The 27,543-nt window shown below is 41.3% G+C and overlaps 1 protein-coding gene across 2 annotated transcripts in view; it reads left to right on the top strand.

Annotated features, from left to right (window-relative positions):
* ENKD1 (enkurin domain containing 1) overlaps nt 1-27,543 on the top strand; it is a 774,007-nt gene that overhangs the window by 159,035 nt on the left and 587,429 nt on the right. Inside the window, exons 1-2 of one of the 2 annotated variants that reach the window (XM_044082975.1) lie at nt 1,493-1,515; nt 24,899-25,002. In XM_044082975.1, coding sequence (XP_043938910.1) covers nt 24,918-25,002 — 85 coding nt within the window. In that variant the 5' untranslated portion in view covers nt 1,493-1,515; nt 24,899-24,917. Of the gene's footprint in view, nt 1-1,492; nt 1,516-24,898; nt 25,003-27,543 lie in introns of those variants that run through there. The other variant, XM_044082974.1, reaches the window with a different exon arrangement.

The raw sequence follows: 27,543 nt of genomic DNA on the forward strand, positions 1-27,543 counted from the left end.
TTTAAAGGCAAGGAGGCCTAGTACTAGAAACTCTTATGCTGAAAAATGGAAAATATTCTGTGCCTGGAACCAATCTCAATGGATGAGCACAGCAGCACCCAATTTATCTCAGATTTTACAATACTTAACTGAGATGCTTCACAAGGGCCTGCCTTTTTCCTCCATTAAAATCCATGCCTCAACCATTTCAGCTCATTATAACACAGAACCTACCCTCTTCTGTCATCCACTGCTCAAGCAGTTCCTCAGAGGGGCCAAAAATTTGAGACCATCCAGGAGAGCTCCAACCCCAGCCCGGGACCTTAACTTTGTCTTGGAGAAACTCACTCTACCTGCTTTCGAGCCAGCTGCTACTGCAGACTTAAAATTTCTTTCTTGGAAAGCAGCTTTCCTTTTAGCAATCACTTCAGTTAGAATGGTATCTGAATTACAGGCCCTTATGGCAGTGGAGCCTTTCATCATCTTTCATGCGGACAGGGTGTCTCTCAGAACCAATCTATCCTTCATGCCCAAGGTGGTATCCAGTGTGGCTCTTAATCAGTTCATTCATTTGCCAACCTTCTTTCCCAATCCACAGAATAAAGGGGAATGGATACTGCATTCCTTAGATGTGCACAGACAACTTAGATTCTACTTGGACAGGACTAAACCTCAAAGGAAATCTGAACAACTGCTGGTGAAATTTGCTGCAGGGGTAGAGGGGAAGGCTATTTCAAAGCAAACGATTTCTAAATGGATAGGCCATTGCATTCATTTCTGTTATAAGCACCATGGAAAACCTATTCCCCAGAGGATCAGACCTCACCAGGGCTGCATCTACCTCTACAGCCTTTCTCAGAGATGTCCCTACCAGGGACATCCTAGAAGCTGCTACCTGGAGTTCTGTACATACTTTCACCAAGCATTATCATTTGCCAATTTTCTCTAAATCCAGAGCTGGCTTTGCCACTGCAGTCTTGTAGGGCCTTATAGCTGGCCTTAATGCTATGTAAATTCCTCCTCCCAACCATAGTTTTGGGAATCTACCCAAATGTAATGACTGCAACAGTGAAACACGAAGAACATAGTACAGTTGTGCGCACTTACCATAAATGTAGATGTTCGAGTGCATTCACTGTTGCAGTCCTGGTTACCCTCCCTCCAGCCCCCTAACTTCTTTTGGCTATACCTCTACTTTCATTTACTATGCTTAAAAGCCTTTTTGGTGCATTTGCTTTTTTGTTGGAGTTATATCTTTGTGATTTTATGTTTAATTGCTTCCCATTAGGGGGGCACCTGATATCTGGGGCAAGATAAACTGATGTAATGGTGTCGGCTGCATGTTTTATATCCCTGACGACCTGACATCATGGAAGAAGGGACAGCAACTGATGCAGGACCCAAGAATTTGTTAATCAGGCTGACTGAGGGCAACCTGCAAGCAGATAACCCAAATGTAATGACTGCAACAGTGAATACACTTGAACATCTACATTTATAGCAAGTGTACACAACTGTACTGTCTCTCCCTCTGAAGTAAGTGGGGCCTATTTTGTTTCACTTCATTGATATTCAGCATTAAACTCTTAGCCTAGAGGGTTTCTCTGTATTTATAAGTGTTAGTCACATGTCTTTGAATTTATTACTGCTCAATATCTGAGTTGTTTGGCTTCTGCTACATACCTACAATCATCTGCATTACTAGCTGAGTTAAGTACAAACATGCAGCGTTAAAGATTGTGCTGCATTTTATTTTTCTGTCTATTTAATTGTTTAATTGAATATTGCGGTCTGTGTCTCTCTGTAGTTATTTATTTTTCTATTTAATTGTTTCCTAGAATACTGTGGTGTCTCTCTCTCTCTGAAGTAAGTGGGGACTAGTGTGTTTCACTTCATTGATATTCAGTGTTAAACTCTTAGCCTAGAGGGATTCTCTGTATTTATACGTGTTAGTCACATATCTTTGAATTTATTACTGCTCAGTATCTGAGTTGCTTGGCTTCTGCTACATACCTACAATCAGCTGCATTACTAGCTGAGTTAAGTACAAACTTGCAGTATCAAAGATTGTACTGCATTTTATTTTTCTGTCTATTTAATTGTTTCATTGAATATTGTGGTCTGTGTCTCTAATTATTTTTCTATTTAATTGTTTCATAGAATACTGTGGTCTCTCTCTCTGCAGTAAGTGGGGGCTATTGTGTTCACCTCATTGATATTCAGTGTTCCACTCTTAGCCTAGAGGGTTTCTCTGTATTTATAAGTGTTAGACACATATCATTGAATTTATTACTGCTCAATATCTGAGTTGTTTGGTTTTTGCTGCATACCTACAATCAACTGCATTACTAGCTGAGTTAAGTGCAAACTTGCAGTGTTAAAGATTGTACTGCACTTTATTTGTCTATTTAATTGTTTCATTGAATATTGTGGTCTGTCTCTCTCTCTCTCTCTCTCTAGTTATTTATTTTTCGATTTAATTGTTTCATAGACTACTTTGGTCTTTCTCTCTCTCTCTCTGTCTGCAGTAAGTGGGGGCTATTGTGTTTCACTTCATTGATATTCAGTGCTAAAACTCTTAGCTTTGAGGGTTTCTCTGCATTTTTAAGTGTTGGTCACATATCTTTGAATTCATTACTGCTCAATATCTGAGTTGTTTGGCTTCTGCTACATACCTACAATCAACTGCATTACTAGTTGAGTTAAGTACAAACTTGCAATGTCAAAGATTGTACTGCATTTTATTTTTCTGTCTATTTAATTGTTTCATTGAATATTGTGGTCTGTGTCTCTCTGTAGTTATTTATTTTTCTATTGTTTCATTGCATACTGTGGTCTCTTTCTCTCTCTGCAGTAAGTGGGGGCTATTGTGTTTCACTTCATTGATATTCAGTGTTAAACTCTTAGCCTAGAGGGTTTCTCTGTATTTTTAAGTGTCACATATCTCTGAATTTATTACTGCTCAGTGTCTGAGTTGCTTGGTTTCTGCAACATACCTACAATCAACTGCAATACTAGCTGAGTTAAGTACAAACTTACAGTGTTAAAGATTGTACTGCATTTAATTTTTCTGTCTAATTGTTTCATTGAATATTGTGGTCTTTGTCTCTCCGTAGTTATTTAATTTTCTATTTAATTGTTTCATAGAATACTGTGCTCTGTCTCTCTCTGCAGTAAGTGGGGGCTATTGAGTTTCACTTCACTGATATTCAGTATTAAACTCTTAGCCTAGAGGGTTTCTGTGAATTTATAAGTGTTAGTCACATATCTTTGAATTTATTACTACTCAATATCTGAGTTGTTTGGCTTCTCCTACATACCTACAATTAACTGCATTACTATCTGAGTTAAGTACAAACTTGCAGTGTTAAAGATTGTGCTGCATTTTATTTTTCTGTCTATTTAATTGTTTCATTGAATATTGTGGTATGTGTCCCTCTGTAATTTATTTTTCTATTTGTTTCATAGAATGCTGTGGTCTCTCTCTGTCTCTGCAGTTAGTGGGGGCTATTGTGTTTCCTTCACTGATATTCAGTGTTAAACTCTTAGCCTAGAGGGTTTTTCTATATTTATAAGTGTTAGTCACATATCTTTAAATGTATTACTGCTCAATGTCTGAGTTGCTTGGCTTCTGCTACATACCTACAATCAACTGCATTACTAGCTGAGTTAAGTACAAACTTGCAGTGTTAAAGATTGTAGTGCATTTTATTTTTTGTCTATTTGTTTCATTGAATATTGTGGTCTGTGTCTCTCTGCAGTTATTTATTTTTCTATTTCATTGTTTCATAGAATCATGTGGCCTCTCTTTGTCTCTCTGCATTAAGTGGGGGCTATTGTTTCACTTCATTGATATTCAGTATTAAACTCTTAGCCTTGAGGGTTTCTGTGTATTTATAAGTATTAGTCACATATATTTGAATTTATTACTGCTCAATATCTGAGTTGTTTGGCTTCTGCTACATACCTACAATCAACTGCATTTCTAGTTGAGTTAAGTACAAACTTGCAGTGTTAAAGATTGTACTGCATTTTATTTTTCTATTTGTTTCATTGAATATTGTGGTCTGTGTCTCTCTGTAGTTATTTATTTTTCAATTTAATTGTTTCATAGAATACTGTAGTCTCTTTCTCCGCAGTACGTGGGGGCCATTGTGTTTCACTTCATTGGTATTCAGTGTTAAAGTCTTAGCCTAAAGGGTTTCTCTGTATTTATAAGTGTTAGTCACATATCTTTGAAATTATTACTGCTCAATATCCGAGTTGTTTGGCTTCTGCTACATGCCTACAATCAACTGCATTACTAGCTGAGTTAAAGTACAAACTTGCAGTGTTAAAGATTGTACTGCATTTTATTTTACTGTATAATTTTTTCATTGTGGTCTGTGTTCTCTGTAGTTATTTATTTTTCTATTTAATTGTTTCATAGAGTACTGTGGTCTCTCTCTCTCTCTCTGCAGTTAGTTTCCCGCCCTCCTTCCCTGTTCTTGTTATGGTATTAATCTTTTGGATTTGGAATTGCCCATCCCTCCTGTAAATTTGTGTTTGAACACTCCTCTTGGGTCTATCTCATTTGCTCACTCAACCGAGTACAGTGAGAACATATTTTGACTTCAGCCACTCCTACCAGTCCCATCTGTTCAGCTCTATCCCAGTTCTATTCCAGTCTAGTGTCACTAGCTCATTCTACCTAATATAGATAGAACGTTTGTAAAAGGCAAGCCACTTAGGTCCTTAATTTTGAATTATCTTTAGCTTCTCCTTTCTCCCTTTCCACTTTCCAAAAAAAAATTCTAAACTTTTCCTGATTTTCCTGTAACTAGTCTAGTCCAGATACAGATTTGATGTAACCAGGACTGTTTGTAATCTTCTGAGCCCCCAAAGCCTTTCTATGTTGGAGGGAAGCCTTCTAGCTTATCAGCGGGAGTGGTAAGAGCTGGGTAGCCTGTCTACCACAAGAGTAGTTTCTGGCCCGAAATTGTAGTCTTTTGGCCGTTTGGCAGTTTTTCCATCTCTTTCAACTGTCTGGTTTGAAAGCCCGCTTTTGCACTTGTTTCCCACCTTTCCTGTAACTAGTCTAATCCAGATACAGATTTGCTGTATCCAGGACTGTTTGTAAGCTTCTGAGCCCCCCAAGCCTTTCTGTGTTGGAGGGAAGCCTTCTAGCTTATCAGTGGGAGTGGTAGGCACTAGGTAGCCTATCTACCACAAGATCCAGGTGCATATTCTTAGTTTTAGCACTTGAATTTGCTTATTCGTGCTCCGTACTTGTTCAGAACTTGTTGTTAGCACTAAATAAGCTACAAATTACTACAGCACTCAACCACTCTCTTTACCTAGAGAAAAACAGTTTTTGTACTTACTTTCCTCACTTGCTTAGAGAAAAACAGCTCTTATACTCACTTTCCTCACTTGTCTAGAGGAAAGTAGTTTTTTATTCAGGCATGTCCAAGGGTCAGCTCCCAGTGTTCTCTCCTGTCTGTCTGATGAATCTGGGCATCTTGGGGCAATGTAGCAATTGCCTCATGTACACAGACAACCCTCTCCTCCTACCACCCACCACCACAACCTGTGACAGATGCACTTATGTAGCCAAACTGGAGGTAAAGCTCTCTCCAACCAAGACTGAACTTGACAGTGAAGAGTAGAAGGTAAACACTTGCACCACATCACACTCCTGACATAGACCCACTAAACCTACACCACCAAAATCCACACATAGAAACACAAAAACATTCGCGGAGGCTCTCAATAATAATCTGCTCAAGCAACAGAGTCCTCCAAAGCAGAAACGCAAGCAACCTCCACCCCCCCCAACACAACTCGAATGACACATAGCCCACAGACTCAGTGTGCCAATAAACCACAGCCCATAAGGCAAAACAACGTACCCAACACACCAGTCATAGGTCACTCTATAGTCAAGCACACTGATGTCCCACTCATCAGGCTTAACAAGGAAAAGGTTACTGTCAGCTGCCTGTTAGGTGCCAGGATCCGCCACATAACCCACACACTCAGGTCACTCCACAGCAAGTACAAATAGGACTCTGTCATTGTCCATGTTGTCGTGAATGACCTGAGATGTACCTCTCTGGACTACATGAAAAGAGACACGGAAGTGCTGTCTGATCTTGTAGCCCAGGCAGGTATGACCCTAGCCCTGAGTAGCATCCTGCCATCATCCAGAATGATACCGCAGTACAAGGACAAAATGATTGACTTCAACAATTGGCTAAGCTTCTGGTGTCATTCTAAGGTGATCCAGTATCTGTCTGCCTGGGATGACATGGTTGATAGACCACGATGCTTAGCCAGAGATGGCCTGCACTTGTCGCTCCTGGGATTCCGGATACTGGCTAAGGGTCTTGCCGCCCCTATAGTGCCTTTTCTAGGCAAGGTTCAAATGACAAATTCACCATCGTAACAGGAATAGGCAAGCAAAAACAGAGGGTAATGCTACTCAGTGCTAGAAGTCTAAATCTCAAAATGCACTCACTCGAGGCACTCCTTAAAATGGAGAACATCGATATCTGTGCAGTGGCTGAGACCTGGTTCAAGGCTCTAGAGAGCACTCTTGCATTACCAGGCTATAACTCATACCACACTTTTCGGCCATCTGACCTGGACCAGAACACCAAACGCGGAGGTGTGTCCATATTCATTAGGGATATCCACACCTCCAGGCTAGTTGCGCAGCATAATGCATCCGAGGTTATCCAAGTGCAACTAACTCTGGGCAAAACTGCAATCCAAATTATAGCTTGCTACAGATCCCCCACCATGCCCCAGGATTTCCAATCCTCTTTTCCTTAATATACTGGAAAATATTAGGGTTCAACCAAACACCCTAATAATGGGCAATTTCAACTACCCCCACCATTAACTGGGAAAACTGCTCATGTACCAACTCCTTCACTCAACGCTTTCTGGAATTCATAAATTCCAATGCCCTGGATCAACTTATCCACACCCCCACCAGGGGCAACAATGTCCTGGTCATTACCAGCATGACTGACCGATGTTCCACACCTGAAATCAACTCCTCGTTGGTCAGATGCGACCATAAGCTAATCACCCTAGATATCTGCATCCCGCCCCCACCCAACATTAAAGAAACCATGGTAAAAAATTTCTCCATAGCCAACTTCATGCTTCTTAAGACAGAAATGTCGAACGTCATGACACCCCTGCAGATGGCAATACAGTTACAACTGCTGAAATCCTACACAAATGCACACTATAAGCACTTACATGAGTGCATGGATCATGCTATCCCAAACAAAACCAAGACGCTATCCTCCAAAAAAAGGAAGCCAATCTGGTGGTCCCCTGCCATAAACAAACTCAACAACAGAAGGAAGAAACTGTTGCAAAAGAGAGTAAACTGCCATGAGTGGAGGAGCTCCCTGGTCAGCCTCAGTAAGAAGCTGAGATCCTTATAAGATCCTCCAAAGCTAGCTACGAAAACAAAATTGCCACTGACTCTAAGGGCAACCACAAAGCATTCTATAGCTATGTCAAGAATCTCAATGGCAATACCCAGATCTGCTCTGAGTTACAGCACAACGACACAAAAATTATAGAACCAACTGATATTGCCAACATCCTGGCAGGTAGGTTCAGTGCTATCTTTACCCCCCTCTCACCCCCTAAAGGGCCCATATCTATACAGGAAGAATGCATAGTCCCTGTAATCACATCTATGCAGGTAAAAGCTGCACTCTCTAAAACTAAAAACACAGCATCCTTGGGACCGGACAACATCCCAGGCTGCGTTTTACACTTCAGAACGACCTCGCTCCCCACCTAAGCAGCATGTTCAGTCATAGTCTTACGTCAGGCTTTGTGCCCACTGAATGGCGCACAGCAACAGTTATCCCACTCCACAAAGGAGGAGCCACCACTGATCCTGGGAACTATTGCCATATTAGCCTGACAAGCCTGGTTTGCAAGGCCATGGAACGTATCATCATGGAACACATAAACAAACCAACTGGCTCACTGACAGAACCCACACTGTGAAAGTTGCAAACTCCAAATCTGACTTCAAACCAGTGACAAGTAGAGTACCACAGGGTTCAGTCCTCCAAACTCTGGACCCCACCCAGTTCGGGTTTGTGAAAGGCAGATCATGCCTTCTGAACCTGATCGACTTCTTTGAGGCAGTCACCAAAGACGTAGACGAGGGTAAGGTTGTTCATACAGCCTATCTTGATCTCGCTAAGGCTTTCAACACCATCCCCCATTCTGGAATTATCACTAAACTAGGTATAAATCCCTACATCACAAGATGGGTTGCCAACTGGCTCACTGACAGAACCCACACTGTGAAAGTTGCAAACTCCAAATCTGACTTCAAACCAGTGACAAGTAGAGTACCACAGGGTTCAGTCCTGGGACCTCTCCTGTTTGCTATGTACTTCTCTGAAGTACATAAGGCCTCTGGCTAACGAAGTTCGCAGATGACTTCTAACTAGGAGCTGTAGTCAAGTCCCCAAATGATGTGGACATCCTACAGAAGAGCCTCACTGAGACAGATGCCTGGTGTCAGAGGCATGGCCTCAAGTTCAATGCCAAAAAGTGCATTGTCATCCCCTTTGGTAAAAACTCTGTACCCATGAGCTACCACATAAACGGCAGTCTACTTAACACCGACTGTGTGATAAGAGACCTTGAGACCCAGGTGGACAGTAGTCTCTCCTTTGATAATCACATCACCACAGTTGTCAGGAACTCCTTCTGTTTGGCGCACCTCATCACAAAAGGGTTCTCATCCAGGAAAAAAGAGGTCATTGTTCCCCTCTGCTCGGCACTCATTAGACCCATTGTAGAGTACAACGCCCCTTTTGGAATGTACCTCACAAGATATCTGCAGCAGCTGGAAAGGTCACAGAAGTACCTCACAAAGAGGATTATTGGTCTCAAACAGATGCCCTACACTGACCGTCTCAAAAAACTCTAGCTTTACTCTGTAGCATATCGCCTACTCTGAGGAGATCTCTCCCCAACATATAAAGTTATGTTAAACCCAGAGCTGTTGGACATGCTACACCTAAAGAAATCCCAATCCATCCAAGCTACACTCTCTAGGGAACCTAACCTTGTCACCACAATAAACAGGACATGCTGGAGGGATAGATTCCTATCCCAGAGACTTCCTATACTCTGGAACAAGCTACCCATTTATGTCAAGCAAAGTTCCTCATTAGCACTCTTCAAGAAAAATCTTAATGAGTGGATGGGAAATAGAAATACACCCCAGGGATCACTTCTGTGGCTCTGCTCGACAGGGGCACAGGAAATTAACTTTCTTGGGTGGTGTAAACCAGGGAACCTTGTTGCCTACGCTTACTTAAGCCCTTGGGCCGATAGCCTAGTACCTACCTGTGAACCTATAAACAAAACCTTCCAGATCTTTATTAGGTTTTTCCCTCCTAGTTTCCAAACTTCCACAGGAATACCATCTGTTGTAGATTGGTTATATATAGCCATTTTTATCTCATCTCTTCCTATCATAACTGTTAGCAATTGAGTCTCATCTACCTCTAACCTTGGCATATTTAATTCGTCCATAAACATTTCCATTTGTACCTTTTCTTGATTTCTGTATTTCTCTGCTTTATGCAAACTTTCATAAAATTTTCAAAATATTTATAATACTTCCTTGTTATAGGCTCCCTAAGCTTGGTGATGGCCATTTCCACTTTCTGTTACTTGAGTCATTGTGCTAAAAGTTTTTGTGCTCTAGAATTATTGTCAAAAAACAGTTGCTTAGCAGCAGTCTTTCTAAACTTGTGCATGTTATCGAGGTAATTCCTTATTTTCTGTTTAGCATTCTGCAGTTGCTCCTTTTCTTGTTCCGAGAGATTCCCCCTATTTTGCAGTACTTTAACATTTGTAGTCCCTCTAAATAATTCTTGTTACTTCTTAGTCATATTTCCGTTTCCTTTATTTCCACCCTAGTTTTAAACTTCACTTTAATTTTATCCCACCCCCTAGCTGTCACTCATCCTTCTCTAGTATAGATGACGAACATGTGGGGTAGTTCATTTATATGCTTTATTACACAGAAACACATCAGGATGGATAGCAGCTTTACAAAATATAAACAGACTGATTAACTGACAGACTACACAGACATACAAGCTTACATCTCAACAGCTTACTATAAAATGGCAGTCAAGCTTGCACGTGCTCGGTATATATACGCTTGCACAAGACCCTAGAAAGCTACTTAAAGTGGTACGCACACACTTCTCTGCATCCTCCCTCTTAAGTAAATTGTCTTCAGTGAAATGACATTAGAATAAGACATGCAGTAATATATAGACATTAGAAACAAACACAATGTTGATGTTCAAGTTGGCGTGTATCTGTAACATGGTCTGGAAATACAACCTGCTCTAGTAACATAGTGTTCAGAATTGGGTTTAGCAACAGGGACAGTCTTAGGCGAACAGTTTGTATCAAGAACTTTGGAATTCATCTTAGGAACAGGGATATTTACTAGGATGTTCTCAGGAATTGGAGCACTGGACAACTCACTGTGAGATAGAGTCTTTCTCACAGGCTAGGTGCTGTGGTACAGGCATGGACACTGGAATCAAATGTTTCCGATTCCCCCTAAACTCTGCTCCTTGTGATTCCAGAATATACCATCTCGGCTCTGGGAAAATACTGTTCACGACTCCAGTCCGATCATAAACATTGCACATTAGCATTCTCACTGTCTCTCCTTCACGTAATGGATTGAGCGGTTTGCTGGACTTATCGTAGTAAGACTTCTGGGGTAGGCATTTCTTTAACAGATGAGCTTTCACAAATCTGTTATTCTTAGCACTTGGAACCAACAAACTGCTGCTCAGTGGTAAGGTAGTTCTGGTTTGTCTCGACAGAAGTCTTTTGGGTAGGTGAACCAAGATGTTTATCACAAGGAACATTTCTGAGATTCAAGAGATTCAGAAAAACTTCAGTATTGTCTTGTTTCGACATCTCAGGTAACTGTTTTGCACTTTGAACTGCACGTTCTGCCAAACCATTTGACTGCGGATACTCAGTACTGTGTACTATTATCAGAAATAACTTTGTGCAGACTACCATGGACTGCAAAATGACGCTTCATCGTAGTAATGGCAGTACCAGATGATAAATTAGGAAGTAGGTCAATCTTGAACTAATTTGAATAAGAGTCTACTAACACAAAGTAATGTTGACCATTCCACTTGGGAAATATCAGTGGCTACTGTCAACCTAGGTAGTTCAGGAATCTGGTTTAGCTGAAGTGGTTCCTTCTGTTGATGTGGTTTTGAAGTATTATGTATGGAATAAGATGAAAGTACTCTGTCTATGTCTTGTGACATAGCAGGCCAAAACACTAGTCCTCTCACCATCATTTTTGTAGAATCGGTTCCTGGGTGGCCACGATGCAAGATAGCAATATACTCTTGTTGCAAAGATTTTGGAAGAATGACTTTCGTTCTTTCATAACAATAACATTGTCGGACAAAATCTTATCTCTGTATGAAAAATAAGGCTGCATTTCTTGAGGAAAACTAGATTGCTTTGACTGCTATCCTTAATTGATAAAGTGGTTGAGTTTCTATAAAGCAGGATATGAGGCTGTATGATTTCTAAGCTCATTGAGATGTGTGGCAGAAAAATTACTCACTTCCATGACTTCAAAATCAAGTTCCGTATGCTCTTCAGTGGTATTTCTGGGTTATCTGGATAATGTATTAGCAAGATAAGATTGAAATTGTACTTCTGCAATCTCAACATCATACATTGCAATCTTTCTGGAGCTGAACGCATAGGCTTTCTCAAAATAGTAACTAGAGGTTGGTGGTCTGTTTCTATCTGGATAGGCCTACCATAAATGAAATCATGGAACTTCGAACATGCAAACACACTTGCCAAGGATTTTTTCTCTATCTGAACATGCTGCATTTCAGTTTAGGGTAGAGATATGGACACATAGGCAACAAGTTGACTCTCATGAAGAATGACTGCACCAAGACCAAATTTTAAAGCATCACAAATCATAACTGGTTTGTGAACATCCTAGTATCTGAAAATTGGTGGACTGGCAGTTTTCTGTTCCTGGACATCAAATGCTCTTTGCTGGTGTTCCAACCTTGACCAGGATACAGCTTAACATGTTAGCACTCTGAGCAGTGCTACTAGTTGGCTTAAGTCTGGAATGAACTTGCCTAGGTAGTAAACCATGCCAAGAAAGTGTTGAACGGCTTGAACATCGTCTGGAGCTGGTATCCCAAGAATAGCTGTTTGCTTGGAAGGGTCTAGTCGTAAGCTTGAACTGGTAAACAAATGACCAGCATAAGTGACTTCTCATAGTCTGAACTTGCATTTCTAAGGATTCAGCTTAAAATTCATGTGACAAGCCCTTTGCAGAACTTTCTAGAGGTTTCTGTCATGCTCAGCTTCACCATTACCTCCTATTAGAATATCATATACTATAATAGCATAGGGGTACGCAGAAAAAATTTGCTACATTGCACGTTGAAAGACTTCAGTGGCAGAATTTATTCCAAATGGTATTCTCAAAAATCTATACCTGCCAAATGGAGTACTAAACATAGTGAGCAGCAAGGATTTGTTGTCAAGCAGAATTTGCCAAAATGAACTCTTTGCATCTAAAACAGAAAAACAGTGGCATTTAGTATCAGAGCTGCAACTTCTTCGACTGTATGCATTGGATGATGTTGTCTTTTTAGTGCCTTGTTGAAATCTCGTGGATCAGTACATGTTCTATCATCACCTGAGCTTTTCTTATGAGCAACCACCATGGAAGATACCCATTCAGTTGGTTTATCGACTGGACAAATTACACCTTGCTGCACCATTTTGTCTAACTCGGCTTTGACTGTTCTGCATAGCTACTAGAACTTTCCAGGCTGGACTGACAGCTGGGTCTAACTTCATGGAGTACACAACTGGAAGCTTGCCTAGTTTATCTTCGAAAAGATAAGCATAGGTAGAGAAAATATACTGGGGGAAATTTGAGCAGTGGTCTTTTAAACTAACATGATGGACTTCCTTATTAAATGAAAGCAGTCTCATTTTCAAACTGTCTCTGAGCCCTAATAATAACTGGACGTGCCTTTTGACTACATAAAATAACAAGTCGTAGCTTCTCCCAGCAGAGCAACATGAAAATTACTACTGAGCCTTCCATTTGAATCTCTTCACCACTATAAGCAACAAGCTTTGCACACTTTGCCAAATCAAGCTTCTCACCAGCACATACTTTAACAAATTGATCTGATGTTGTTAGTCTTTGTTCATTCCTTACTGCTGGGTTATTGGTTCCATCCTCGGAACTGAGCCGGTCAGTATCAAGCTCGCGTCAGCCAAAAACTCTCGAGCCAAGGTCCTACCCAGAATGCTCTGCTCCTTGTTAACTCAGATCTCATTTGCCTCTTTGCTGTACAGCCGTGCCACTCTCTCAGCTAAGTGTCTAATTTTTTGAAAGTTTTATACATTCTTACTTTAAAGTTTTTCAAATAGGGTAGGAAAAAATTAGTAGAAACTATCATATAATTTAGACTCTCTCCCATTAATCTTATTTCCCTTTATTATCCTTTTCTTACCGCTGAGGTAATTCTTTATTACCATTGTTGTTTGTCCTTCCTTTTCTCTTCTTATCGTTTTGGGTAGCCTTTCCTCTTCTTTTTGGTATTGTTCTTCTCCACATCATAATGTCAGATAAGAAAAATAGCATTGGTTTTAAGCAGTGTAAGGATTGCGGCCGTAAGTTACCGCTTTCCAACGGCCATGACTATGTGTCTACTGTCTGAATGTCTCCACCTTACTGTGGATCCCCCATGTGGGATTTGTAGAAACTTTTCGACCAGGACTCTTAACGAGAGGAAGAATAAATTAATAGTGAAACCTCTTCACAAATCTCCTTTCTCTGAGGCTATTTGTGGGTCGGAGGGCTCACCCCCTCCTGTTAAACCCCGTAAGAGGCGTTCTTCCTCTTCATCTTCATCATTGAGGTCACTCCCTTCTTCCCCCTGTGGCGATCGTAGGGAGTTGACTCATAAGAAGGTGAAATTGATTACTACTTTGGCACTACCACCTGTGACCCTGTCAGCTCCAGGCTCGGCACCACTTCAAATGATTCTGGCTCCAGCCATGTCTTCCTTATTGACACCGGCACCGGAGGTCCCGGTGCAGACAACTATGGCTCCAGCAGTTCTGTCGCAGCCCTTAATGCAGGTACAATCCCGTTCGGCAAGGAGTATGACATTTCTGTCCTCCATGGTGCAGACATTTTCGGCACCAATTTCTTTGGTGCAGTCCTTCTCGGCACAGTCCTTATTACCGGTGCAGACACTTTCCTCGACGGCACTGTATCCATCAAGGCAGACCTTTGCATTTACAGTGCAGACACCTTAAATTTCTATGGTGCTGACATCAGCGCAGACTACTTCCACACTGTTTTGTTCGGTGCAGACGTCTTTGGTTCCAGGCACTGCACCTCACGAATTAGCAAAGACCAAGTATTCTCCTTCCTTGGATCCATTCGCTGGTAATCAATATAGTCCTTTTCTAGAAAGGCCAGAATCGCCATCAGCTCTTTCTATGAGGTCATCCAGGAGCCTCTCTGAGCAAGATGTGTTGCGGCTTGTTGACCAGTTGCTTGTGGCCAGATGTCTCTCTCAGCCTTCAAAGTCCACATTCCCTCCTTCAGGTGAACGTATATCTCCTCAAACTCCAACGTGCACTCCTACATCGACGTCTACCCAAGTTTCGAAGCCTATTACTCCGACAGCAACTTCCCTTCCTCCAACTCCATTAGTGGATCTCACTTTGGAACCAGAGTCGTCCTTGTGGTCCTCAGTGCACTGGGCATCGGGCTGTTCTCAGACCAGTGGCTGTGGGGGAAGGCATTCCTGGTTCCACGACAATTTTTTTCTATGGCACCCTCCAGGAATCCTCTCTCTCTCACAGTTCACAGTCCTCTTGAGACTCCTGGTCTGGGGGTCGGCTCGTCTGTGCAGGGTGTGACCTCGGTTCCGAGGTTGTCATGCTTTGTTCCGGGCCCCAATCCCTCCTTGGGTGGACTGGCCTTCCAGGCCATGGAGAGGGTGCTTGCCTCCGCTGGGAAACCCCACATGTTGGAGTCCTCTCCCCTCTCCTCTGTGCTGCAGCTGTCACAAGTCACAACCACCGGACACCGGGCACAGAAGCCTCAGGTTTCTTCTCCTGAGGAAACCCCCTCTTTGCAGTCTTCCCCAGAACCTCCCACTGAGGAAGTATCCCACAAAACGATGTGCAAGAGGAAGCACATGGACTCCACTGAGGAGTCGTTGACTGAAGATACAGATTTTGATGATGGGGAAGGGTCCCCGTGGTCACCCTCTGATGAGGTGTCCTTTGGTGACTTCCTTGAGATCCTTTGACAGAGGGGTGACTGGAAGTCCTCTAATCCCTCCTCTGAGGAATCCGTATTCCTGCAGGCTTTTCATGCTCGGACCCCTACCTCCTGGGTCACCCCACCGGCCGATGAGCTCATCCAGCTCATTGTCCAGCTCACATGGAAGGCTCCTGACACCCTGGAAGCGATACCAAGGATACCGGATAAAATATTATCGTCCACAGCTGAGCATTCACATTGGTCATGAGGTCTTCCAGTAGATGCTTATGTGGGGGCAGCTGCTACTAAGAAGGATTTGGCAGAAGAGAGTCAAACTGTCCATCCGCCCAACAAGGAGTCCCGGGCGATAGGCAGACTAGGGAAGCGTGTGTTTTGCTTCATTGACCTTCACCGTAAGGTCTTTGAACTATTTGGCACACTTTACCAGGCTTCAGAGGGATCTTATCAACCAACTCTCCGACACCTTAGCAAGAGCTGTTTCTGACTAGGTCCGTGACAATGTGGCTTCTCAGACAGCCACCCTAGAGTCCATTTCCAACTCTTTCATGCATCTTATTTCTCACGCAGCAGAAGGAGCAGCTAGAGTGGCAAGTGCGGGTACAGTCAACAGACATGCCTGGCTGCACCTTTGCAACTTCACGGACTCCTTTAGGGCTTTCTTCATGAACGCCCCCATCAAGGCCGCTTCTTTGTTTGGCCCTAAAGAGGAAGATACACTGTCGAGCGTACAAGATGGCAAGACCCTGTCTGCAATCGGTGTCAGACACTCCACTCCTCAACGATTCTACTCCAGAAGTCAGAGGAGCGGGAAGATGTGGCACAGAAAATCACAGGGCTCTTTCCAGGACGCACATGCCGAGTTCTCCCCTAGATGCAGAGGGGGAAACTCCAATGGAAGACGCCCCTTTCGGGGCAGAGGAGGTCCGCGAAACCAGGGCTCCAGAGATTCCTTCTCTGGCCAACCCTATCAGCGCTCCTGAAGCGTTGCCAGACTGCTCACCTCTGGAAGCGGTCAGGGGTCATTTTTCCTTGTACCCTGCTGCCTGGCAAAATATAACCACCGACTCTTGGTGGGTACAACGGATAATATCCAGAGGCTATCGCATTCCCTTCCATCTTTGTCCAATCTCATCCAGAGTATTATCCGATGTTCCACCCAGTCAAAGGGAAGCAGCATACGAAATCCAAAAGCTGCTACAAAAAACGTCACCCAGACGGTCCCCCCAGACCAGATAGGATCCGGATTTTACTCAAAGTTCTTTTTAGTGCCAAAAAAGACAGGGGACTGGAGACCAATTCTGGATCTCAGCACACTGAACAAATTTGTAAAAACAGAGACATTTCTGATGGTCATGGTTCAGTCTATCCTTCCTCTTCTGGAAGAAAATGATTGGATGTGCTGTGTAGATCTTCAAGATGTGTATTACCACATAAAAATGGAAAAACTCTCAAGATGATACCTCCGTTTCCGCATAGGAGCCAGTCACTACCAATTTCGTGCTCTGCCCTTCGGTCTCTCTACAGCCCCCAGAGTGCTCACCAAATGTATGGCAGTGGGTATTGCTCACTTGTGACTTCAAGGATTTCAGGCATTTCCATATCTAGACGACTGGCTCCTCACCGCCCCCACCAAGCATCTACTGGAAGAAGCTCTGCACTACACTCTCCTCACAGCACAAAACCTAGGAATCACTTTAAACTGGGAGAAATCCAACACGACCCCAGCTCAGTCTTTGTAATTCATTGCGGTACTGTTGGACAGGGTCTATATTAGATCAGCAAATGCTTAAACAAGCGAACGCTGATTGATTGACCTTATTTTAGTGAAAGTTAAAAATATCGAAGCAACAGAAACTCAAATTTTTTCCTAGGGAAAGAATTCAGTTGTCCGTTTCTGTTGCTTCGGTATTTTCAGTGCTGTGGTGGAAAGTTACGGGTCAGATTCAGGTAAGTGTGCGATTGTGTGGATGTGAATGTTAGGGTGGGTTAGGTGAGTTAGGGTTAGGGCTCAGGTTAGGTATGTGTGCGATTGTGTGGACCTGAGGGTTAGGGCGGATTTAGGTGAGTTAGGGTTAGGGAGCGGGTGAGGTGAGTGTGCGATAGTGACGGACCTTAGGGTTAGGGTTTGGGTTAAGGTAAGTGGATAGTTAGTGGTGTGTGCATAGTTTAGTGTAGGGTTAGGGTGTCAGATTTTAGGTGTATGTGTGTGGATTTCTGTTTGTTTGGTGTGCTTGTGTTGTGTGTATGTGTTTTGGATCAGCAAATTTTTTTTTTCTGCTTACATAAGGTCGATCAATCAGCGTTTGCTTTTTTAAGCGTTCGCTGATCTAATATAGACCCGTTGGACACGAGAAATTACACAACATCTCTTCCGGACCACAGGCTTCAAAGACTAAGGCAACAGGTTCAGCCACTGCTCTGTCACCACAAATCTCCCACTCGATCTATACTCCAACTCTTGGGGTCAATGGCAGCCTCGATCACCATTGTTCCTATAGCCAGGTTCCACATGAGGCTCCTTCAGTGGTTACTTCTCACTCAGTGGTACCCTCTACAACATTCCTTGTCTTTTCAGATAAGTGTAACTCAGAGATGCAAGCAGGATTTACTCTGGTGGATGTCTCGAAATCCCCAACAATGGTCTCTCCCCTTCAGCCCCCATCAACCGATAACCATGGTGACCACGGACACCTCCCTTATGGAGTGATGGGGGCTATGTCAGGGAAACTCGGTGCAAGGCACCTGGTCAGAGACAGAGGGCGTTTTGCATATCAGTGTCCTGGAACTGACGGCGGTGCTACTAGCGTTGCAAACATTTCATTCCATCCTTCCGTCAGGGACTATTGCGATCCAATCAGACAACATGTTAGTGGTCTGGTACATCAACAAACAAGGGGGCACCAGGTCTTGCACGTTATGCCGGGAGGCCTTGAGAATATGGCAATCTGTAATAGCTTCCAACTGCTTTCTAATTGCAACGCACATTCCCAGGAGCCCCAACGTGATAGCGGACAAATTGACCAGGTGCGTTCTGCAACCTCATGAGTAGTCCCTCAGTCCTATGATAGCGGCAAGAATCTTCAACCACTGGGGCCAGCCTTGCTGCGACCTATTTTCCTCCCCAGCTAACTACAAGTGCAGCAACTATTTTGCCCTGATCCCCCCTCTGGGACAATCATCGAGAGACACTCAAGTTCACGCTTGGCTCTCGGGTCTACTTTATGCTTATCCTCCTCTTCCCCTCATCTCCCAATTTCTGAAGAAAGCACGGCATTTGAAAAGCAAAGTGATCCTCATTGCTCCATATTGGCCTCAACAAGTCTGGTTTCCCTTCCTCTGGCCTCACCTGCTAAATCAACCGTGGATCCTCAATCCATCCCCAACGTTGATCTCCCATCTGCAGGGTCTGACTCACCCCAATCTAACAACCCTGAAACTGACAGCTTGGTTTCCCCACTTCCAGTGATTGCCAGACAGGAAAACCTCTCGTCCACTGTGCGCAATATTCTTATTGCATCTCATAAATCGTCCACCAGACTTATATATCTTAATAAATGGAAACGTTTTTCTCTATGGGCAGCGAATAAACAATTAGACCCCTTGTCAGCCCCAGTTGCGGTGGTTTTGGATTACTTATCGCATCTTTTCCACTCTGGGGTGTCTGCCTCTACTATTCATGTGCATTTAGCTGCCATTTCAAATTTCCACATTGGTTTTCAGGATTCTTCACTTATGTCACATAGACTCTGTAAAACTTTCTTAAAGGGGGTTATCCACCTAAAACTTCCCGTTAGAGAACTGGTACAACCTTGGGATTTGGCATTGGTTCTGCAAGCTATAACAGCTGCCCCCTTTGAACCTGCAAGTACATGTGATGTGAAATATCTCTCTTGGAAAACTTTTTTCTGATTGCAATCACATCAGCCAGACACCTGTCAGAACTTCAAGCCTTATGCATTAAACCTCCCTATCTTATCTTCCATAAGCATAGGGTATCACTGAGAACTAATTCTTCCTTTTTACCAAAAGTGGTGTCAGAGCGATCTATCAACCAATCTTTTGATCTCCCAGTTTTCTTTCCTAACCATTCTAACAAGGGAGAGTATTGGCTGCACTCCTTGGATGTTCATAGACAATTACGTTTTTATCTGGACAGAACAAAATCTACCCGTAAATCAGACCAACGTTTTCTGGCCTTTTCTGGACCAAAACTAGGTCATTCTGTCTCGAAAGTTACATTGGCTTCATGGTTGAGAAATTGCATTACCTTTATCTACAACAAAAACAATCTCACCTTGCCTCACAGAGTGAAAGCACATTCTACAAGATCTATGGCAACTTAAGCAGCTTTCCATGGTAAGGCTTCCCTCAATGATATTTGCTCAGCTGCAACGTGGGCCAAACCTCATACTTTTATTAATCATTACAAATTGGACTTGGCCTCCAGAGGTAGAGCTTTTGGCTCCATGGTGCTCAGGAATGTCCTTCCATTGGGGCCACCCAGGGATACAGGTAGTTGGGGACTCTGTCCCATCAGTAAGGAATGAAATAAGATTAACAACATCAGATAAAGAAGTTATGTCTTACCATAACGTTCCATCTGTGTTGTTTATCTTTGTTCATTCATTACTTCCCACCCTCCGTCCACCATCCGGAGGTTCCTGGTTGATCTCATATACTACTTTATTGTAGGTCTGTTATGGCCAAAGATAGCCTCTACTTTTATCTATCAACTTGCAAACTCAATCTGAGGTAACAGGGAGCAGAGCATTCTGGGTAAGACCTTGGCTCGAGAGTTTTTGGCTGACGTGAGCTTGATATTGGCTGGCTCTGTTCCGAGGACCGAACCAATAACCCATTAATAATGAATGAACGAAGATCAACAACACAGATGGAATGTTATGGTAAGACATAACTTCTTTTTTCTGCAGACATAACATTGCACTTTGAACCTGTGTCAACTTTGAGCTGAGTGAGAGACCCATTAATCCAAACAGTACAAAATACTTCATTCTTTGCCCATAAATCTACTGCATTGACTGTTTCATGAAGCCCTGACAAACCATCAGCATAAAAAGTATGTGACCGTAAGTCACAGCATTCTAAATGGTCGACTTGTTTCTTTGAATGTTCCCTTTTAATAAAAGAATGTGTGCCCTTTGATTTACAAAACCTTTTAAAATGATTCCACTTATTGTATTTGTGACATTGCTGACCAAAAGCTAAACATTTTTTTCTTTCAGGCTCATGACTTCATCCACAATTACTACAGTTGGATATGATATGGGTAAGGGCATATGCTCTAGATGTGTAACACATTCCTTATTCTCATTCAAGAAATGCATTTAATAAAATAAATGCATTCCTTGAATAAGAATAAGAAATGTGTTACACATCTAATGCGGCTGTCTCTGCTAGAATACAGCCAGGCAGCTGTCTGTAAGGATAGCCACAATTTAAAACATTTCTGTACACAGTGTACAGCTGCAGCGGCTATGCTTTTCAGCTGTACTGCTCTACTGCAAAGTGCTGCTGCAGCCATTTGGGTTCGGCGATGTAGCTCGCAGGGAACTGTCTTGTGAGCTACACGCCGGAACCCTTTTAGAAGTTACTTGAAGCATGCATCTTTCATTTGTAAGCATATTTGTGTGCTTTTCTTTAAGCTCATATATCTGACAAATCTCAATAGCCTTAGTCAAAGTTAAATCACTGTCACGAAGCAAAATCTTTCTCACAGCATCATCTTTAATACCAAACACAAGTCTTGTCTTTTTATCAACTCATCTCTTAAATCACCAAATCTGCATGTTTTAGCTTTGTTTCCCAAATCAGTTATATGTGCTCCAAAAGTTTCACCAGGTTTTGATCCCTTGTGTAAAGTGCCTTTCCCCCTCTCCTGCAAAGGCAGCAGGTGCATACACAAATGAACTCTCCCTTTCTATGGCTTCAAACCTATCTAAGTTAAGCAGAATACGTCTTTGTATGGTCATCTTTATCAGAAAGTGTAGCCCGCATGAAATTATTGTACTGTTGCTCAAACAGTCTCCAGTTGTCTGCAATATTATTGGCAAGTACAAGTGGAGTAGGTCTGCGAAAACCTTCTGCCAATGCCCATAGATTATAGTAAAACACGATGTAATCCAGGTCCACTTGGAATTATGTACGAACATGCACACACAACCAGCACTTGTAATAACATTCTAATGCACAAGAAACTCTCTGAAATACTGTACTTTGTGAAATATGCTTTGTATTTTGTGAAATAACTGTTCTGTAATACTGCACAAACGTGAACACTTCATACACTTCAGACAACTTGAATAACTTTGATTAAGGCGAAAAAGTTGTGTTTAGCAAAAAAATGTAGTTGCTTCCCTTATTTTATTAATTTTATGCAATTCAGACTTTATTTCAAACATCTTCCGTAGTTATTTCAAATATTTCTGTTCAAATATCGCAATATTGAATATATCTATTACTTAGAGATTCATTTAGAGCGTTCTGAATGCCTCATTTCATATTTTGCAAATAAATCATTTGAGCAAGTTTTAACACCTGAAATCAGTTTCTGACCTGTTCTTAGTTATACATGCAGTAGGGATGATTCACCCCTATATATTCCTCCATTGTTAACTGAGTGCCTCTCAGTCTCGAACTGAAGAATCTGGGTTTCCTTCTGGCCACGTGTCCTTTTATACATGTCTCTTCTGGCACCATGTCACTTGTCCTTCTCTAGTATAGATGATGAACAGGCGGTGTAGTTCATTTATATGCTTTATTAAACACATCAGGATGGATAGCAGCTTTACAAAATATAAACAAACTGATTAACTGAAAGACTACACAGACATACATGCTTACATCTCAACAGCTTAGTACAAAATGGCAGTCAGGCTCGCACGTGCTCAGTATTTATACACTTGTGCAAGCCCCTAGAAAACTGCTTAAAATGGTACACACATACATACACACACACACACACACACACACACACACACACACACACACACACACACACACACACTGATCTACACTAGCTATATTTTCAGATGAAATTCTGTCTTCTCCAGTAGCTGCTGAATTAATTCCAAAACCCACTCCTTAAATTCCTCTTTTCAACCGATAGTGTTATTTCATTACCTTGCATTTTTATTTGTTATTATTTCTTATTAGCGCATGATCTGAAATAGTTATTGGGTGCATTTCAAGAGCTTCAATTAAATGCACATGTTCCTGTGAGATATAAATTCTGTCTAGCCTAGCCCAGTTTTTGTATCTTGGAGACTAATATGTAAATTCATTCCGAACTCAGAGTACTGAATTCACATCTTCCATGCCAAACATTTTCATAACCTTCTTCAAAAAACTACCCTCCTTTGTTATATTTTCCCTTCTAGGCCACCCCAGACACATCTTCACTGTTGCAAACCAAATTCCAGTCCCCACCTAAAAGTAATATTCCTTGCTGAAAGCTGATTATTTTCCCAGAATTTTCTTAGGCTATATTGTAGCAGTTTTAGGTGGAATGTAAATGCATGCCATTGTAACCTTCCTCCCTTGCCAGTAGCCCCTTACTGCTGTATATCTTCCATTGTTATCTTTTGTTTCCTCTTCTATCACTATTGGATCTCCTCTTGCAATTAATATAAGTACTCCCCTTTTCCTTTGCCCCAGATATTCCACTGAATAACCATGCTGAAAACCTTTCTTTATCACATCACATGTTCAGTTCTTTCCAGGTGTGTGTCCTGTAGCATAGCTATTTGCACTGTACATTTTTAATGTAGTTCACTACTCTTTCTTTTTTATATTGATCTGCAAGACCATTCAAATTGAAAGACATTACAGAAATCATAATTTTCTTATGTAGTTATTACCACCTTTTATGTATAACTGCTTTTTTGTTAAATGTCTAGTTTCTACTTTTATGTTATATGCATACACTGTTCAACAGGTTGATCTTTTTTACAGCATTTTCATGATTTTTTGAAAGCCCTCAAACAGAACAAGCAACCCCCCCCCCCCAAAACCTATTAACTTAATAATAACACACAAAACTGTACATCTTCAGATATTGAAGTTTTTGCTTCCTAATAAGAACAAAAGTTCCAAGTTGATAGCTACACAGACGGGCTAGAGTTAACCAAAAAGAAAGGTCAGTCATGCTAAGAAGCATGGTACGGCCCTTTATTGATAAGGTTATCAGAATCGGAGCATAGGTCTATATATGTATTCTGTTATTCTATTTATTGATGAGGTTATCAGTATCGGATTATGGGTTTGTATATATTCAGTTATTCCATCTATTGATGAGGCTATCAGAATCAGGGTAAGGGTCTGTATATATGCAGTTATTCCATTTATTGATGAGGATATCATTATCAGAGTATGGGTCTCTATATATTCAGTTATTCCATCTATTGATGAGGCTGTCAGAATCGGGGTATGGGTCTGTATATATTCATTTATTCAATTTATTGATGAGGTTATCAGAATCAGAGTATGGGTCTGTATATATTCAGTTATTCCATCTATTAATGAGGTTATCAGAATCGGAGTATGGGTCTAAATATATTCAGTTATTCAATTTATTGATGAGGTTATCAGAGTATGGGTCTGTATATATTTAGTTGTTCCATTTGTTGATGAGGTTATCAGAATTGGAGTCCCTCAATCCAGCCGTCCGTCTGCACCCCCCTTTTCCCATTTTTGCACATGAAGTCAGGGTGTCAGTTCAACAGTGACAATCATCTAGAGACCAGGTTTACTCTGCCAGGTGGTTAGGCCTGCCACGGGTTATCAGAATTGGAGTATGGGTCTGTATTTATTAAATTATTAAATTTATTGATCAGGTTATCAGAATCGGGGTATGGATTTGTATTTTCTTAATTATTGCACTTTTTGATGAGTTAGATCCCCCTAAACCTATGGCAGTCTTGCTGTAGAGGTTGGGGCAAAACTTAAAGTGATTATGAGGAAGTAATGGTCATGATTCCAAGGAAACCCCTCCAGTGTTCATTATCACATCATGGCAATCGTTTAACATCCTCTGACTGTCACAGGATTAGGCAGATGGGACCTTGGTCTAATGTCTCATTTAGTTACAGCATGGCAGAGTCATGAATGGATTATGAATGCATTTGCCTTTTGTGGGCGTGTACCCCATGATTTTCTGATCTCCTGACATTAAAAGCAAGTACACAGTGTGCTGAGTCAGTGACACTGAAGTTATGAGTGAAATTATGTTGAATGCTGCTGCATTGTACCTTTTTTCAGTTGTTGTGGTCATCCACCAAACTTTAGAAAGCACATATTTATAAAGTGGTAGGTAACTGGGGACCTGGTCTCCACGTCACGTGCTTAGAAATAAGCTTGAGAAAAACACTTTATTAACTTCACATAAAAAAAAAAAAACAGAGGCAGTTTAATGGAAATGCATTTTTTAAAAGGCTAAGAGATTTAAATTGATTTTTGAATTACCCTAAATGCAGTACTTTTCTTTCTGTACAACAGTGACGTTTAAACTGCAGAGATGTCTGAAGGTGCATCAAAGCTAAGTGGTCCCATCCCCCCAGATCCAACATTATTCCCAGAGTACTACAAACGGCCTACATCAGGTGAGGGTTGTACTTACAAGTCTGTCATTTTTAATTTTGAAGTTAGTAATGGTATATTTGCATGCAAAACTTTAATGTGTGCCTATACAGGGTAAGTTTCTGCAAGGACTCCGCCTTTATTTTAACAATAGATATATACTCTTTCACAAGTAACTCCTGTACTGTTTGCTTTCCCTGCTAGCATATTTTGCTAGTGTCATTCTATATAATGTGAGTTTCAGCATATATCTTGGAACAAACCATCACTGACATGGGAGAGTATGGATATGAAAGTCATAATTTTATTTAGGATAGCATAGACCAGAGACAAAAAGTCCGATAGCCCAGAAGTAACACTTCTGTATAATTAAAGAATGATTACTAGTAGAGTAGTATGGTTCAGTAACATACAAGCAGACAAACAGTGATTACGATATTGTTGTCCTGCCTGTTGTAAGTGTAGTTACAGGTGATTAAGGGGAATGAAGGACCGAATGGAAAGTGTTATAAAATGGTATGTCATTGGTGGAGATTACAGAGCGCACCGTGGGGGAGGAGTGTGATGGTGGTTTTAATGGATGTGTTTTTACTGTTTGCAAATAAAGTTTGGAGATGGGGCAAAAAGTACAGTTTAACTGCTCTCCTTTCTCAAGCGTGATCAGACCACCCAGTCCTAGTTTCTCATATATTATTTTTCCTAAAAGTAATTTATACCTCAGCTAACCTATTTCTGTAAATATATAATGTGTTATATAATAGCATTACTTTGTTGTACATTCAACAATGTCACCTGGAGTCAGAAAGTTTATTGCTTTTAGATTTTTGGGAAATGAGATAAGGTCCATCTTCTGAGAGGCGAATAAAAATGATCTATATTTAAGCATGGTACGTTGAAAATATTCAGACTGCACGCAGGCCCACATGACTGTAATTTATAAGTAAACTCTAAAATATGAAGGGATTCATTGTTATTATTTTTCTTTGAATGGACTAATTATGTGTTTCTTTTACATAGGGGAAATAGGATTTCTTATAAGAAGCTCAGTGTGTTCAAATTAATTCTAACATACGACTAATAAGCTGTTTATTTGCTTGCGAAAAAATATTGGTGATATTGGGATGACTTTCAAGATGTCCAGCTGAAAGATAACATCCTGTGGAATGTAGTTGAGAAAGAACTCTATTGTGTAAGTTTTCTGCAAGATGGAGAGTGGAATCATAGGTTCAGTTACAAACCAGTGTAGTCGTAATTTAGGTTTAAGAATTCATTCCTAACAAAGCTGATTGTTTGCTGCTACAGCTGTAAGTTTCATCAATAATCTGATTGTTTGCTGCTACAACTGTAAGTTTTGTCAAGAATAAAACAATCTTATAATTCCGTCCTTTGCAAAATGGATGACTGTGGCACATGCCTTATTAAACTGGAGGCTTGCTATTTCCCAGTTTTACTGTTTTTAATTTTTTCCCCCTGTTACATGCCTCTGTTGTTCAGAAGAATGTTCTCTAAACAGCCCACATTACTAATACTTGTATTTTAAACTTGTTACAACCTAGGTACCTGTGTTTAAGTAGCAGCTCTTTAAGAAGAAAAATTAACTTCGCCCCATTCAGATTAATCTTAAAGAAAACACATGTACCTGAACTACCTGTAGCTTTTCTCTGTCTCTTTTACCTTTTTTAATATCTAAAGCATCTCTCTCTCTAAATCTTTAATAAAAAGTGAGAAAACATATGTATTTTGCTGGCTCAACAGCCTTACAAGCACTGAATCGTTGCCCGTTAACTAGTATTTGTTTTGGGTCTGTATTAAATTACCGAAGAGGCATTGCAGCGAATGCCTCTTTGCCAACATGAAAACAACCGAACTGCGAATTGCGCAAACGGCCGAATCAGTGATTTTTTTCCTAGGGAAAAAAATCACTGATGCGGCCAGAAACGACATATCACTAAAAATAACTCAAAGTGAGGGGCTTCGCACCCCACACCCTCCCTAACTAAATATGCCAACTCCGAGATCACAGTACAGTGGGGAAAGGGGCAAATTTACTCTGATGGCCAAGCAATTTATTTCCCTAGGGAAAACAAAATCACTGATTTAGCCATTCGTGTAATTCGAGGTTCACTCTTTTCATGTCGATGAAGAGGCATTCACTGTAGTGCCTTTTTGATAATATGATATAGACCCTTTGTTTCTGTCTTTTATCCTAATAGTGTAGATCTTGATGTGTATCCAAGTAAAGTCTCCTTTTCCATACATCAGAAAAACTGATGGTCCTAAAAAGTATGCACACCTGAAGTTACCAAAATACAGCCCAATGCACTGGTTTCCTTGTTAACATACAGTTTAATACATTGTGTCTTTCTTTTGTTACACATGGTTAATGTTTTAAGCCCTCAACATTTAACACCTGTGTGAGCCCTCCTCCATTTGAGAAATGGAGTATAAAAGCTTTTTCCTGAAAAGAAAAAGAAAGTAGAACTACAGGGTAGTCATTCCAAATTTCAACCTATTTGTGCAGTTTAACCATGGGAAAACATTCTTTTAATTACCAGTATGTTGTT

Source organism: Protopterus annectens, chromosome 9.part0, assembly GCF_019279795.1.
Source record: "Protopterus annectens isolate FY-2018-M chromosome 9.part0, PAN1.0, whole genome shotgun sequence".
Taxonomy (NCBI): Eukaryota; Metazoa; Chordata; order Ceratodontiformes; family Protopteridae; genus Protopterus; species Protopterus annectens.